This window comes from Bicyclus anynana, chromosome 19, assembly GCF_947172395.1.
Source record: "Bicyclus anynana chromosome 19, ilBicAnyn1.1, whole genome shotgun sequence".
Classification (NCBI taxonomy): Eukaryota; Metazoa; Arthropoda; class Insecta; order Lepidoptera; family Nymphalidae; genus Bicyclus; species Bicyclus anynana.
Genome location: NC_069101.1, coordinates 11,030,114 through 11,046,411, shown reverse-complemented (window position 1 = coordinate 11,046,411; position 16,298 = coordinate 11,030,114). Strand labels below are relative to the sequence as shown.

Sequence of the window (16,298 nt, the reverse complement as noted above, 5' to 3'; positions counted from 1 at the left end):
CTAGCATATGAAGTGAGGCTGGCCACTTGCGATGACCTTATAAAGATGTGACAATTTATTTAACACTAACAACAATTACGTAAATTAATATATAAATCGATAATTACAAAAAAAAAAAATACTCCATCTTATTTATTTAGTATTTGTGAACAGTTTTTAAAATATTTAAAAACATAACACGCCATTTTTCTTGAATAATATTGAAAGTTACTGATGCGACGCTTCGCGTCGTACTGACTCCAGAATGTATTCGTTTTAGAATTTTGTATTTGGAGCGACTACGACACCGTCGTGTTCCGAGCGCTCTATCTGTATAATCTTTGCATTAAGGAGATCTGTGTAATAGGAGGCGTCCATGCTATGAGACAGGCATTATTATCATTTTTAATGGATTACTACACGACTGAACCTCCCTCCGTCTAGGAGAGTACAATTATAAAGCTTAGACCCACCACACTGCTTCAGAGCAGGTTGGTGGGCTTAGGGTGATAATCATAAATTCTTTGATCGACAAGGCACGGCGGTATAACACCGCTAACTTCCCAACCGAGCTGAACTTTTTAACATAGGAAACATCGCAAAAACGGCCTCCGTGGCTCAGTGATATGCGCAGTGAATTTACAAAATGGAGGTCCTGGGTTCGATCGCCGGCTAGGCTGATTGAGATTTTCTTAATTGGTCCAGGTCTGGTGGAAAGCTTCGGCCGTAGTTAATAACCACCCTACCGAAATTTGTGGATTTTCATCCCCCTCCTGACAAGTTAGCCCGCTTCTATCTTAGACTGCATCATCACTTATCATCAGGTGAGATTGTAAAGAATAAAAAAAAACACTGCTGCAAGACAAACAGACTGTTCTCTTGTGTTTAAAACATTACAATACAGTGAGTATTTAGACAGATTCCCGTATTCATCACCCAAGTCATGTGAAACCTGTCACATTCGTAGCACCATTAACGTGTGACATTCGCCAAAGGCGGACAAGGTCTAGTAAAACCAATTGTTTCCACCTCTAGGGTGTTACAGTCTGAAGGTCGGACTGATAACCCATCCACAGACAATAAAATGTAATTGCTATGGGGCTAAACGCTAATTACTTTTATACATTGTTACGTCAGCCTCGGTGGAAGGTTAACAAATTCCGAATTAAACCATCATAAGAAACAAGACTATTGTCTCTGCTTATTTAAAAGTATTTAATGCTTTAGTTTAATTAGTACTTTAACTGCAAGTTTTTTATTTTGTTAGTTAATGTTCAACATACTTGATATTATGTGGGCCTTAATGACGTACAAATTAACTTTAAAATCGATGTTTATGTTCGGTGATAATAACTTAACATCTGCAGGCTAATACTAAGCCAACTGACTTTGACGTATGTCAGTTGATATATACTCGAATACTCGAAATAGAGATTGTATATAACAAATGTCATCCGGTGCTTACTGACAACCCTTCGTAGACAACGGTGTGCACACCAAAGATGCAAAAATACCCTACCTACCCTGAAAACTCATTATGAACCTGTATTCCGATAGGAATTTTTCATTTTGTACATATAGTGCATACCCTAGTTAAGAACCCTGTGCACACCACTGTATCGTGGATATCATACGTATGCGCGTTATCATCTGAGTCGTCCGGTCATAAAAGTCAAAAAAGATAGGAATGTGCAGCGCGCCTACCTGCGCACCCTAATTATCGATAAACGGCTACCTGCGCACGTGCTAATGATGAGTCAATAATGATTTGGACGATTCTGATTGGTCGGTTTCTAATGTAATTGCATTGCGTATTTTTTTTGCTATAAATGTGTTTACTGCAATTAAATAAATACATTCATGTGTTACTCGTTGCGCACTATGGATACTTTATTTTCTAACGTTGATCTGAAGAAATTACATGGCGATATTAGCCCTCAAGCTCGAACACTGATTCACAACGTATTCCTGTTTCTCAATGAATTGAAAAGTGATCCGAATAAATATTATAAAATAAACTTTACTTATCGATAATATGTCTTTCATTGTTACACCCTTCACTAGACGGCTCCATAAGACCCATAAGTGCAAGCGAGATAGATATAGAGAAATGATTTATGGCCCTAAGACTCAGTTGTTAACGATAGTAGTTATAGGAAGGTGATATTTATCAGATGATTTGATGTTCATTTTAATAAGTTGTTTATAAATACCAAATTAGTGAATAGACCAGCTGCTTGTTATTTTACCATAATTTATGCTAAAAAATTTATTTAACTAATTTTATACACATAACAGTTAGAAAGTAGAACTATGAATTATAAAGTCTACAGTTCAAACCCTCGCTCAGGCGAATAAAAAAGTTATTAAGAACCAAATAAGTCTAAAAACAATGTTAAATGGTTGTATAAGTGCTACCTACATAAACATAATAAGAAACATATATACAAATAGCAAAGCAAGGATACAAATGGAGAAGCTAGGAAATGAGTTCCCTATAAAGAGAAGTCTTCGACAAGGAGATCCATTGTCACCCAAATTGTTCTCGGCGGTGCTCGAAAGCATCTTTAGGAAGCTAAACTGGGATAATATAGGTTTGAATATAAATGGCCGAAGACTTCATCATCTGAGATTTGCTGATGACATAATACTAATGGAAGAATCCCCAGCAATATTGGAATCGATGTTGAATGACCTGGCTACAGAAAGCAGCTACTATGGCTTGAAAATAAATGAAAGTAAAACTAAAGTTATGACAAATGTCAGTGAAGGTAAAAGACCAATTACAGTAGGAGGTGTAAAATTAGAATATGTAACAGAATACATTTATTTGGGACAAATAATTTCTCCTGAGGACCAAACAGCGAAAGAAATAAACAAGAGAATAAATTTGGGGTGGAAAAAGTACTGGGGACTTAAATTATGAAAAATAAGGGGACAACCATAAGTATAAAGCAAAAAGTTTTTGATACATGTGTTTTACCCAGCATAACATATGGTTGCGAAACCTGGGCGCTAAACAGGGCCCACAGGGATAGCCTTCAGAAATGCCAGAGGGCAATGGAGCGTAGCATGGTGGGAGTAAAGAAGAGAGACAGGATAAGAAGCCTTGATATAAGGAAAAGGACCAGAGTTACCGACATTTTAACCAGGATGGACCAGCTTAAGTGGAGATGGACAGGTCATATGCTTCGGGATCCTCAAGAAAAGTGGAGTACCCTTGTCACACAATGGTGCCCTCGCAATGGGAGACGGAAAAAGGGACGGCAGCATAGACGGTGGGAAGACGAGCTGAAGCTTACAGCTGGCCCATTCTGGAGAAGAGTAGCTCTGGACAGGAAACACTGGCGGGAGCTGGAGGAGGCCTTTGCCATGAGGCACAATGAGATTAGGGACATAATTTAAATGTACAAAATCTTCATTAATAAAGGCTATTTTATTTTATTTTATTTATTTAAGTCTAAAAACAATTATCTCTACTTTTTATAAGACAATACTAAGCTATCCGTATCCCGAGTGCAATTCCAAGCAATACGTGATCGGCTTAAACAATTCGTCACGGAGTAAGTGCTCAAAGCATCCTTATAAATTCTATGCCAGGAAATCATTAGTGTACTTTGCTTAATTCAACCATAATCAAGTCCGGTTGGCTTATGGGCAAAGCGGTTTTGTCTGGCGAAAACTTTATCCATACTCAGCAAATAACTGGAGCTTTTATGCAGATTTTCAGTTTGCTTTTTGTCTGACTTAGCTATTTTATATTTCGCCGCATTTTTCAATTTGTGCTTTTCTGCTGTTTCAAAGCCATTTGTTAATTTACTCATGTAAATACTCATGAAAGAAATGTCTCATGATAAAATCAGTAACTGAGGGTCTACTTCGAAAATAATTACCAAAAAATTCGGCATTAAAATTTCTGTCCAATCGCTAAATTCCGAAAACTACTTTTACTGATTTTGAAAAGATGTACAGTGTTTTATCTAGCATACCTAATTATAAATATAGATTTTTCTCAGAAAGAACAAAAGTCCATAATCGAAAACAAAATTTTTTAAAAAATCGACAGCTTTTTTTGTAAATTATATTACAGAAAGATATTAAGACATCCAATCTCTCCAAATTACCGTCACTTTGACTCTTTCAATTCTGATCATCAAAAACCATTAAATCAAAATTGGTACTTTTGGTTTAATGGTTTTTGATGTCAAAGATGTCGTTAAAATCACGAATCTTTCCATATCATCTCACTGCCGAGTTTTCCGAATTTATCACTTGTCCTTTTTCTTTTGAAAGACGCAAATTGAAAGCTAAAGACGGTAATTGAAGGGACGAGGGGTTAATGCCCCCTTTTGAGCCGCTGATGGATCGCGTCATTGTAGATGGAACGTTCCGGATTTTTTGAAGCTCAACCATCGGAAATAATTCTATTCATTGGCATGATTTTCTTGAGATAAATTATTATTAGCTACAAAACCGCTCAAAAAGCAGATAAAATACAATGTTCTTTTGAGAAAAATCTACAGTATCTACAGTTACACAACAGAGAGAATAAACTCAAATATTACTAGACCGATTCGAAAAATTCTTTTACCTATAGAAAGCAGCATTTATCAGAGTGTAAAATAGGCTATATTGTATATATATTTGTAATACGGGGATACAATATAGCCTATTTCACGGGACTACGCGGGTGAAACTTCTTTATTCTAACTCGCTAATACAAATGTGTACATTCGTGATAGTTTGATATTATGTAATTAACCACACGCATTTTCCGGCGATATTATTCACGAAATGAATTACATAATTTACAATTATAAATTTACAAATACGGGTATTATATTATCACGCAAAATATCGCTGGAAATATATGTGTAAAAACAAAACTAATAAATGTTTTATTTTTAAAACATTTATTTGTTTTGCTGTTTTTGTTTCTTTCTTTTAAGTTTTGTTTCTTTTTATACCTATAGCTTGTTGTTATTACATTTGACGGTTCGGGGAGACGAAAATAACTCTCCAGAAATATCATTTCAATATATAAATCAATACGCAGGTATATTTTGCAAGTTATATTGAAACTTATTAAAATGAATTCCCTGAAGACAATATACACTAAACATAACTGAAACTTCATTCTGAAAGCTCGTAAAAGAGCCTCAAATGAACCTTAAACATTATATTCCAGCACCTGGTGCCTCAGTATCTTTTTCAACTCGCATAACATTTTCATTTCTACCTTCCACAGATTTATTCAATCGAAGTGCTGCCAATGCGGCAATCATTTCTGAGGAGCCATTCGTCCCCAAAAGAATTGTCCCCGAACCAATTCTGCGTTATGAAAAGGCATTTGCTTATTGCCCTCACTTTTCTTTTGTCGCTTCCTAACATCTGTCTTCGTCGCAGATTTAAATGAATTCTCTCACTTCATATTGCGTCTGATGCTTTGTTAATTTCTCACCCGGATCTTAATATTAAAAAGGATTTTGTGAATAAATTTGAAAAGATGTCCACTTTCAATCCAAAATAAGTTTTATTTCTACAAAAAAATAAGAATAAAATCTATTATATTAATCAATTTTATGTTTAACAAAATAGATTTTAAACTATTTAGAAATCTTTCAACAATTAATTAATGTATGTCGCATACTAGACTCACAGTAAAACAATCATAGAGCGTAGAGAATATCTGATTAGGCGATTCTTATTCTTGAGATAAGGTATACAGTAGTATAGTGTAAACTAAAGTACCAGAAAATTGATAAATTATTATTATTATTATTAAAGACACAAAGAGGAAGGCCCCTTTACAGATAGGTGATAGATCTATAGGTACTATAGTTGTAAAGAGGTTTGTGAGGTTATTGGGGTAATCTTTCGATCTACTGAACCGTATCTAAAACTTCTTCAACCACGTTATTTGCGAGAATCATAGTTTATACAAAATGAATTGAAATAACGCAAGTGAAATCACGGTACGTTTTGTTTATTAATGTTCCTGCTTTGCTGATTTCAATTTAAGACTGATTAAGCTGTGAAGACCTAACTATGGAATCAATAGGCACGATTGATGCACGTCACTTCCCCGCACGTACGCACGATTTCACACCCGCGCAGTCTTTCCCTCTGTCACCCGCATGCCATAGGAGTGTAATCAACGAATTTGCCAGACTACAAATCTTCATCCTAAAATAACACATCCGGTGTTTGTCGTAACTTATTCACCTGTCAACCGTTACCTATCGGCGCTCGCATCGGCCGCACATTCATCCCAACGCGATGCTAACCCTTGCGGTCACAACCTGCTGAACTGTATTGATAGGATGACATATGGGGGCTAAGCCTTTATGCGACAATGTGTTACCGGTTGCCAAAACCGTATTGGTTTATCTAAATAACATTCTAAATCACAATGGGAATGATGACTAGGTTTGTATATATTAATTGTTATGATACATTCGGGTAAATAAGGTCAAAGGCAAAATAAATGAGATTATAAAATTTCAAATCTATTAAAAATCTTTTATCGTAATTAAATGAAAATTCATACAGTTTTAGCTTCCTTACATTAAATGTGATATTTGTAAATATATCAACGCACAAATAACAAAGATATTAATAATTTTGTTTGAACGCACATACAAATCTAACGATCATTACATTGCCTACGACGTCATTAGTTCGTGCCATTTTGTATGGAGCGTTTCACAGGGATCCGCGGCAGCGCCGAAAATCTGACCCTTTAAATCCCTGTAGCTCCGAAAGTAATGATCGCAGATACCCTGTTCCTTTTACAAAATTGCTTTACAAATAGAATACTCTTAATTTATATACAATTAAAAAAAACTGTCATCATCCCTATTCATCATCATTATCAGCCTATTTCCACCTGTTGTAAGTCGGTTGTATTTTTTTTATTAAAATTTTTATTATTGTCAAATAAACTCATAGTTTAGGAGAAAAACGCAATCCAAAAACTTTCGAGTTGTTTGAGCCACTCCTGAAGGGGGGGGTCGATGTACTTAAATTAATCTTGTTGGATTGCTCCCAACCGATGCTTAAAAAATCTCGAGTCATTTAATTCTTTTACAAATCTTCTACGTTTTTTTCTAGATTTCCTGTACTATTGAGATTTGCATGGTCTGTTAATGTCAGTCAGCTCTTTTATTATTATACCACACTTAGCTTTTTTTTTTTATTCTTTACAAGTCAGCCCTTGACTACAATCTCACCTGATGGTAAGTGATGATGCAGTCTAAGATGGAAGCGGGCTAACTTGTTAGGAGGAAAATCCACACCCCTTTCGGTTTCTACAAGGCATCGTACCGGAACGCTAAATCGCTTGGCGGTACGTCTTTGCCGGTAGGGTGGTAACTAGCCACGGCCGAAGCCTCCCACCAGCCAGACCTGGACAAATTAAGAAAACCTCAATCGGCCCAGCCGGGGATCGAACCTAGGACCTCAGTTGTAAATCCACCGCGCATACGGAGGCTGTCAAAAATATAGCTACTGTGTTTTAACTGAACATGATTATAAAATATGTTGTAACTTTGTAAATCCGAGTAAGTAACTGATAGGCGTACGGACGATCAGATTTCTGCTTAAAGCTAGTTGCACATAGTATAGCAATCGGACATTAAGGCACTAATCACTTTCTGCAGCTGACAACAAAACTATTGAGTTTTGCTGCGCCTTAATTGCTAATGATCAATCCAATATGTTTTATATTTTTTTATGATGAATGATTTTAAAAAGTACATAAAAACAAAAAGGTGACGGTGATCCCACAAAAGTTATAACTGTGTTGTGGTGATCAACGCCCTTCTACAGAGGTACATGACATGCATACTCGTACAAGCTTTGTTATAAAACAATATTTTTTTACACAATTTGTGAAAAAGTGGTACGTGATTAAGTGTGTTAGTGTAGGCGTGTATGTGTTTTGTGTGTGTGTGTTTATGTGTGCGTGTGTGTGTGTGTGTGTTCGTGCGTGTGGGTGTGGTGTACAGAACCAGTGTAGTTTACGGAGATCATGATTGTGTGAAAGAAAGGTTACTTGTAGGACCTTAAAAGTTCCTCTGCTTCGTCATAGGAAAGACATTTAATCCACGATTTACATTAGTTTTTACAATTGGAAAAAGTCAAAGGGTAGATGTTGAGTAACTTATTAATTTTATTATAAAGGTTGCTACTTAAGTGGACATAATGACACATGTCAGTCAGCCAGTTATTACCGCACTTAGTTTTACATGTTCTTTGAGGCATGGATTTAAATTGGTATACAAGGAGCCTAATACAATGTGTAGCACAAAGATATACACGCAGCGTATAATCTGTCCGATCTACATGGCGGGTGACTCTCCAAGCGTGAAGTAAGACGGTTACGCGTCGCTGGCTTCAGACTTTTCCCACTGTTGGCGTAGCCGGTGAATGTTGTAATGAGCAGGTGCACCCTTAAGGTCGTAGCTCATTAGAACCACCCAGGACTTAACCCGCACCGCCTCACCTCGAGTGGTTAGTATTTTTCGTATGGATTTGTAAGGGCATGCGCTCACTACATCAACTCCGTACTATCACCGGATCGCCTCGCTCGCGGGGTGTCCACGCGCGGAATGCGAATGGACCACTCGATGATAGCTAGGTGTGACACGTGCTCACCTAGAGCCAAACGCTTGTGTAGACGTAGCTCATGTTCACAAAGAAGCAAATTGATTGACTAGATGCAGATAGGCCGATTTGCTCGCAGCATCTTTTGATAAAAAGCTTTTAATGAACTCAAGCGATAGGTTCTTAAGTGGTAGGAAGATCTGGCCAATCAGAAAATACCAACGATTTTTTTCTATAATTTAAAAAGTGTTTAAAATTAAAATAATCATCATTCTTGCTGAATTATGGACAGGGGCCTTAATTATTTTTTAATTGTGTAAAAAAAATAAAAAATATTGCGTTTTTAAAATTCATTTGTCATTGTGATAAGTAAAGTCCTTTAAACATAAAACTACGTTCCATGCACTTTTGAAGAGCTCATGTAAATTACTACTATTAATCTATACATTATGTTTTACATTTAAAACATATATTCTTGATTTATTAAAGAAAACATCTTATTTAGGCAAGGTTGCAATGATAATCTTTGTTTACACAACAACACAAAGCAATCAAAAGATGTCATAAACTGAAGAGCATACTAAATCATCAGATAAATACAAAAAACAATAAACTTCAATCTAACCGCCTATCAAACCAGGGCACAATGAAGATACACAGAGACCAAAAGAAAAAGCAAATCTATGCGTGGGTATGGGAAACTTCACACGTGTTGGTAAATGTGTAGCAGACGTAGGGCTAGAGCGTGAGCTATTAGACGAACGGAAATTAATGACTTCGACTAACGTTCTACGAGATTTTGGAGGATAATAATATCGCTGGATTAAACAGACTACAGAAAACGATAGATAAAACGTTAAAATATAATCGACTGTAAGTTTCAGTAAGCGATAATAGCGGTTAGAGAAAAACCGAAAACAACCCCGGAATTATTAAAACTCTTTTGCTTTTTGTTGTAGATGAAAATACGTACGCAGTGATATTTAATGTTGTTGCAATTTTTAACATTATGTATCTCATTAGTAGGTTCAATATTTATTCAATACTTAGCCATTAGCCATAATGATTTCAACTATTGTGATAAAATTACACTAATCAATACAGAGAACTTCTAATTTGTAGTCCGTAAAATGCTCTAGTCAATATCACGGACAACTTAAATTCCAGACTAGTACTATAAAATCTTGATGCGGTAAAAAAATCACTTATTTTTACAAGCTTTATTTTATATTAGCTTCACATGTAACTATGTATGTAAGAAAATTAAATTCTGGAATCTTAATTTGATCCACTTCACTTGGTCTTCGATTAAGATGAAATTTTGCACACGCTCCGAGTTCTGATGACAATAAATGACTGGCTAAGAAACGTCATTACAAATCCAATATGGCGGCCTTCCCAAGATGGCGGACTAGCTGTTTAAAATCCACCCCCACGATATGGATATGACTTAAATCCAATATTTGTAATTTTTAGTGCGTGCAAAAAGCGTGTTTTTTAATCTATTTAAAGTTTTATTGAATATATATTATATAGCTTTACCAAAATGTATGTATTTCATTGTTTTATGCAACAAATATACGAATGACTTTTATTTTTGACTAACCAAATTTTAGTAGTGTATAGTGTATATTTTATAAAATTGATAAAAGTTAAAAAGCAGCCATGTCCACTTGATCACGTTCCCCTTGACATCGCAAAACGCGTATACGTCACGTCGATACCCTTTTAAGTATCGGCCTTCCGGAATACCATGCGTAGTTAATCAACATGGTTCTTTACCTTGCAATTATCAACGGTAATATTTAAACCTTAACCTTCCTTAAACTTGTATCGGTTTTATAACTTATTTTGAGCTATTGTTAAACATGCTATGCTTTTGTTGTCAGTTGTTTGTTGCATAACTTTTTACATAGAAGGGCCAAGCCGGCTCTTCTACTGTGATATTATATTTTTTTTTTTTTTTACGTTATATAGGCTAGCGCTTGGCAGCAATCATGCTTGACAGTAAGCGATGATGCAGCCTAAGTTGGAACACGCTTGCCTAGAAAATGCCTATTCACTCTTAACTTGAATATACCCATGTTGTAGGTGGTAGGGAAAACGGAAGCTGGAAGGGCTGATATTATATTTGTTGGTATTAAATGTGGATATGACCTCTGCCTCCGATACCGAAGGGTATGGTTTCGAATCCGGTTCGGGGCATGCACCTCCAACTTTTCAGTTGTGTGCATTTTAAGAAATGAAATATCACGTGTCTCAAAACGGTGAAGGAAAAACATCGTGAGGAAACCTGCATACCAGAGAATTTTCTTAATTCTCTGCGTGTGTGAAGTCTGCCAATCCGCATTGGGTCAGTGTGGTGGACTATTGGCCTAACCCCTCTCATTCTGAGAGGAGACTCGAGCTCAGCAGTCAGCCGATAATGGGTTGATAATGAATGGAAAATGAGTCATACCTACTGAAGAAATCCATTAAAATGACTCGTTCCACTCGTTTATAGTGATTACTGAATATAGACCTGACTTGACTATACCTACTAGACTTAAGAAGCAGTTAAAATATTTAACACAGGATGAAAATGTTCCGCAGAAATGTCCCAGTTGGCAAGATGTTCCCTCGTCGTCAGACTGCGCGGCGCGCGAAATGTCAAGGCATCGCTTGCGTAATAGTTCTGTTTTCCTTTTGCCAATATTAATGGCCTCTAGGGCAACGATGCGAACTTCGCGAAGGCGGAAAGTTCCGGGTTCCATTTCTGACGGGAGATATTTAGATAACTACATTATCTAGACTAATGGCCTTCGAAAGAGGGCTAATTATTGTTGATGTGCAACGTTTATATTAGCTGTGCCTTGCGGGTTCACTATATAGCGTAAAGACGATAGTCTTCGAACAGTGCGTGTTGCCTAAGTACCTACGGATCTGAGACTTGGTCGCTAACTATGGGCCTTATTACGAGTAGGTTCAAAGTCACTCAGCAGGCGATGAAGCGAGTTATGCTCGAAGTTTCTCTGAGTGACCGAATCAGAAATGAGAGGAGATCCGCAGAAGAACCAAAGTCACTGACATAACTAAGCGAGTCACGAAGCTGAAATGGCAATGGGGAAGCCATGTAGTTTGAAGAGCCGATGGACGTTCGGATCCCAAGGTTTTGGAATGGCGACCCCGCACCGGAAAGCACAGTGTTGGTCGGGTTGCAGGGAGCCGCTAGATGCTGGCGGCTCGAGACTGTTGTTTTTGGAAGTCCATGCAATAGGCCTATGTCCAGCAGTGGACGTCCATCGGCTGATGATGATGATGATGATATGGCCTAATTTTAAATATAAAGACCGAATAGCCTTCTTCAATCAATGGGCTATTTACCACTGAGATAACTTTTTAATTTGAAACAGTAAATCTCGAGATTATCGCGTTGAACCAAACATTGCAATAACAATAAATAGCTCTACTTGTATATTTATGTCACAAGAACGGCTTTTTTATAAACTATTAAAAACTCTATCGTCAATCTAACACGAGCAAAAGATACAGACGTATAATAACTTCAAAAGGTAAAGTTATTTCTAATACCTAAATTTTTTGGATGTCCTAATTTTTAAGGCCGGAAGAATGATTCCTTTAAGAAGCTTTAGCTTTCTGGCAACTCCGAGGAAGGTAAAGCATAAAAAACTAAAATGCATTTCAAAATCCGTTTAAAAAATAACAAAGTTACCAGAATCAAATCAAATCAAAAATCATTTATTTCAAGTAGGCTCAGTTTACAAGCACTTTTGACACGTCAGTTGACTATTTGTAAAGATTCTACCACCGGTTCGGAAGGCAGGTTCTGCTGAGAAGATACCGGCAAGAAACTCAACAGTTGCTCTTTTGAAAAAGTCATACAGTATTATAATTTACAATTGATAACAATTACTGTTTACATTTCTTATAGTTTTACTTCCTGTGTGAAGGTGGAAGCTGATCCAACGGGCTCCAAGCATCTTTATCATTAAGGAACTCATTAATGTTGTAGTACGCTCGACTAAGTAAATGTTTTTTAACACATTGCTTAAAGCTATGCATTGGCATGTCCATCACAGTCTTGGGGATCTTATTATAAAAGAGTACACCCAAACCTACAAAAGATTGTTTTACTCTTTGAAGACGATATGCAGAAATAACTAACTTATGCCCGTGTCTAGTAAGACGTGGGTTTAAATCTCCTTTTCGTTTGTACAAATTAATATTTTGTCTAACATAGACTATACTGTTATATATATATTGACAGGCTACTGTTAGTATACCTATTTCTTTAAACTTTTGACGAAGGGACTCGCGTGATTTTAATTGATATATTGCTCGAATTGCTCTTTTTTGAAGTACAAATATAGATTGTATATCGGCAGCATTGCCCCACAATAAAATACCGTAAGACATTACGCTGTGAACAGTTATCACATATGCAGCTCGGTTAGTAAGTTTTAATATTTTTATTTTCAAAGATTTTATATTCAGCACCTTGTATAATACTCGTACATTGAAAAGACTGCAGATAACTGGGAAGAGAGGATCGAATTTAAAATTCAATGGCGCAAGCTCTTGGACGCCTACTCGGATCGGATTTCCTACATACTGAATATAGACTTAGAGCCTGCAATAGCTAGACATACCTCATTATAGGAAAAATAAAATAGGAATGCCCACCTGACAATACAACGTCGGTCCCTGGTACCCAGGGGTATAAATGTATATGGAGATGATAATATGATGTATAAATAAGGATCTGGTTAATAATTTAATTAAAGTATGTTTCTTGAAGAAAAACATTTTTTATCACTCTTCTTGCTCAAAAATTTGTCGGTGTACCAAAGCGTTGACAAGCTTTCAGTCTTGCTAAAATATGGGTTTTTGGCGGAAAAATCTTAGGAATCACATGAGTTCTCGTTCTATCTATATATGCATTTTAGACCTTTATTGCCTAAAATTGAATGCATTTTAGTTCTAAAAAGATGCACAATTAAAGTGGACGTTGAGCTAAAGTGTTATATGTGATTTATTCGATTTTCTCAATGGACTCAAGTTTTGGTAAGGTTGCCTTCGCCTCACTAAAGCATGACATGACTTGAAAAGGACCGACTGACGGATAACGACGTACGATGGACTATATTTGACCACTTTCGCTCTATAACCTTTTTAATGTTGCACGGCCAGGAACAACCACAATATGTGTGACGCTAAACTGTTGTGCGACCAGTTTCTGGCACTTATTTCATTTTTACCTTGAGCAGTTGTTTAAACCTATTTTTATCACGCTCTAACTTACATTATGTGTAGTAAAAAGAACAAGGATGGCATATAGTCACTCATTACTTCTATAAATCATGTATACGACGATTACTGACAGTTATGACTAAGTATGTCTGGGTACCACAGGCTCTCTGTCCAATATTATAGGTGCTTGTAGGTAAGAGGAGCGTCTTAGCACTAGCCGGCTGTATTTAACATATTCATTCCGTATAAGTAGAGCAGAATGGACGGCGGAAAAAGTTCTGTATCAAGTATTGTTCTGTGTTATTAAATTTATCATCTATTGTTCTTTTGTCTTTGGCTGACTTGCATTATTTAGTATATTTTTGTAATTCATGTCTGCTGTCTTTGTGCGTCCATATATCGTTTTTTTTTTTCTTTTTTTTGTGAGACATAAAATATTGAAAAATAATACAACATTTGGATATCTTTACTCTGACTTGGGCCTGTTGGCCAGTTATATACATCAAATCTTCGAAAGGAAAGAAATGTATGGGAATGAAATTCGTTATCGCAAATAACGAAATCTACCTATCAATCCGATAATAATCAATTAATACCCATTTTTTAGCGAAGCGAAGCGTTAGCGTTTGTAGAAATAGATTTGGTGTGTAACTTGGCTACAGGCTGCAGGATTCAACAAAATGTATTATCTACTGTGGTAAAATTTCGCCTATAATAGTTGGTGACAACAATTAACACATAAATACTTTATCTAAATATTCTCCTTCAGATAAAGCAAATTACAGCTACAGTTTGATGGCTAGACTTTCTTAATTAGAATGATAATGACGATCATGAATGTCACCTAACTAAAGAAAACGCTCCTAAAGGAAATTCTTCCTTTCTAGTCAATCAAAATATGACTACTTTATGGACTGGACTCGAGATCATCCACGTAGATCCTCACAGGTCTCAGGGTTACTGACCTGTCATACAGTGATATCAAACTTTGAACGCTGGATACTATTGGTAGTAAGAACATAGTGCAATGGTCGTTAAGTCTAAATCTCACCTTTCCAAAGAAGAACTTCCTGTAGAACTTGGCGGTGTCATCTGTATCGATATTGTGCCTTCGCGACGACTGGCGAGGTGTACCCGGCTGTGGCCGTGGCTCACTTTCCTCGTCCACCGAACTGTCTTCCCCTCCCTCCACCCAGTAGCCACCATTGGGCGGCTGCACTATAGTGGGGGGTGTTCCTGGAACAAAACACTCTTGATTAATTTAGGAATATAAACTTCCTGACACGTTTTTTTTTTAACCATTCGCTGCCCGCGAGTATTTTATCGAAAAGCCCGTCTGCGTTGAAGAAGCCGACAATCAGGGAATGCGGTTTTAATCTACCGTTGTGAGCCATTTAAAAAATCTTTATATTCCTCTATCGCGCGGAGCATGATATTGTGCTCGCCTATTGCCCTTAGTTTACTTTATATTTTTTTACATGTCACGTAACGGATACGATGGGCGACCGGTCGTCCATTTAGGAGTCAAATGGTTAAATTAAGTTCTACCCAGTAGCCACTATTCGGCGACTGCACTATAGTTGTTTTATACGCGAAACTTCTTTAGGCGCATCGAGAGCGTTGATATTAAACTAGCATGGGTTTCACCAGCGTAGTTCGCATTATCGTGGGAATTTGGGGATAATATATAGTCTATTTTACGCGCTGATAATGTAGCTATGTATTGGTAAAGAAGTTTTAAAAATCGGTTAAGTAGTTTCCGAGGAATATTCGTTACAAACTAAAACCCTAGAAAAGTGAGTCTACTAAAGTAAATCCTACTAAACCGAGAAGTAAGTCTTACTTTATGATGTTGACGCCCTTCAACCTGAAACCTGAGCTTTTGCCAAAAGATTTAAAAAAAATGCTAGATATTCAGAAAATTAACTATTTTTACATTGTAATATCCCACAAGTTATGAGCGATCCAATCTATAAAACTGGTAAACCGCATCTAATTTCAAAGAAGGCTACATTCTAGTCTAGACCTCCTTTGTTGGGAACATTTTTACAAGGCTTTCAATTGCGCGTCCCGTGGGGCTCCATTGTTCGACGGCTATGTAAAGCGATTCGTCAGATGTTCTCGTATGTAGAACCCACGTTTTATCGTGGGCATTCTGAACAAAATTCTCTTACAGTTGACACAGTTCAATGATCTAACTAACTATATCTTTATACCTTAACTAGCCGACGCCCGCGACTTTGTCCGCGTGAAACTCGATGTAAATTTTCAACTACCCCTATCCTACCCCTAGCCTACCCCTACCCTACTTTTCTGGTTGATTTTTTACACCTTGTGTCAGAAAAACCCAAATACCTTACGGAACCCTATTTTTCTCCAAAATAAAATTTAGCCTATGTTACTTGTGGATAATGTAGCTTTCGAATGGTGAAAGAATTTTTAAAATCGGTCCAGTAGTTTTT

General features: G+C 36.8%; 1 protein-coding gene across 8 annotated transcripts in view; it reads right to left on the bottom strand.

The window, feature by feature from the left end:
* LOC112045107 (rap1 GTPase-activating protein 1) overlaps positions 1-16,298 on the bottom strand; it is a 391,775-nt gene that overhangs the window by 18,676 nt on the left and 356,801 nt on the right. For all 8 annotated transcript variants that reach the window (XM_052887390.1, XM_052887392.1, XM_052887391.1 and 5 more), the window contains one exon: positions 14,888-15,072. In XM_052887390.1, the coding sequence (XP_052743350.1) occupies positions 14,888-15,072 (185 nt within the window). The remainder of the gene's footprint in view (positions 1-14,887; positions 15,073-16,298) is intronic.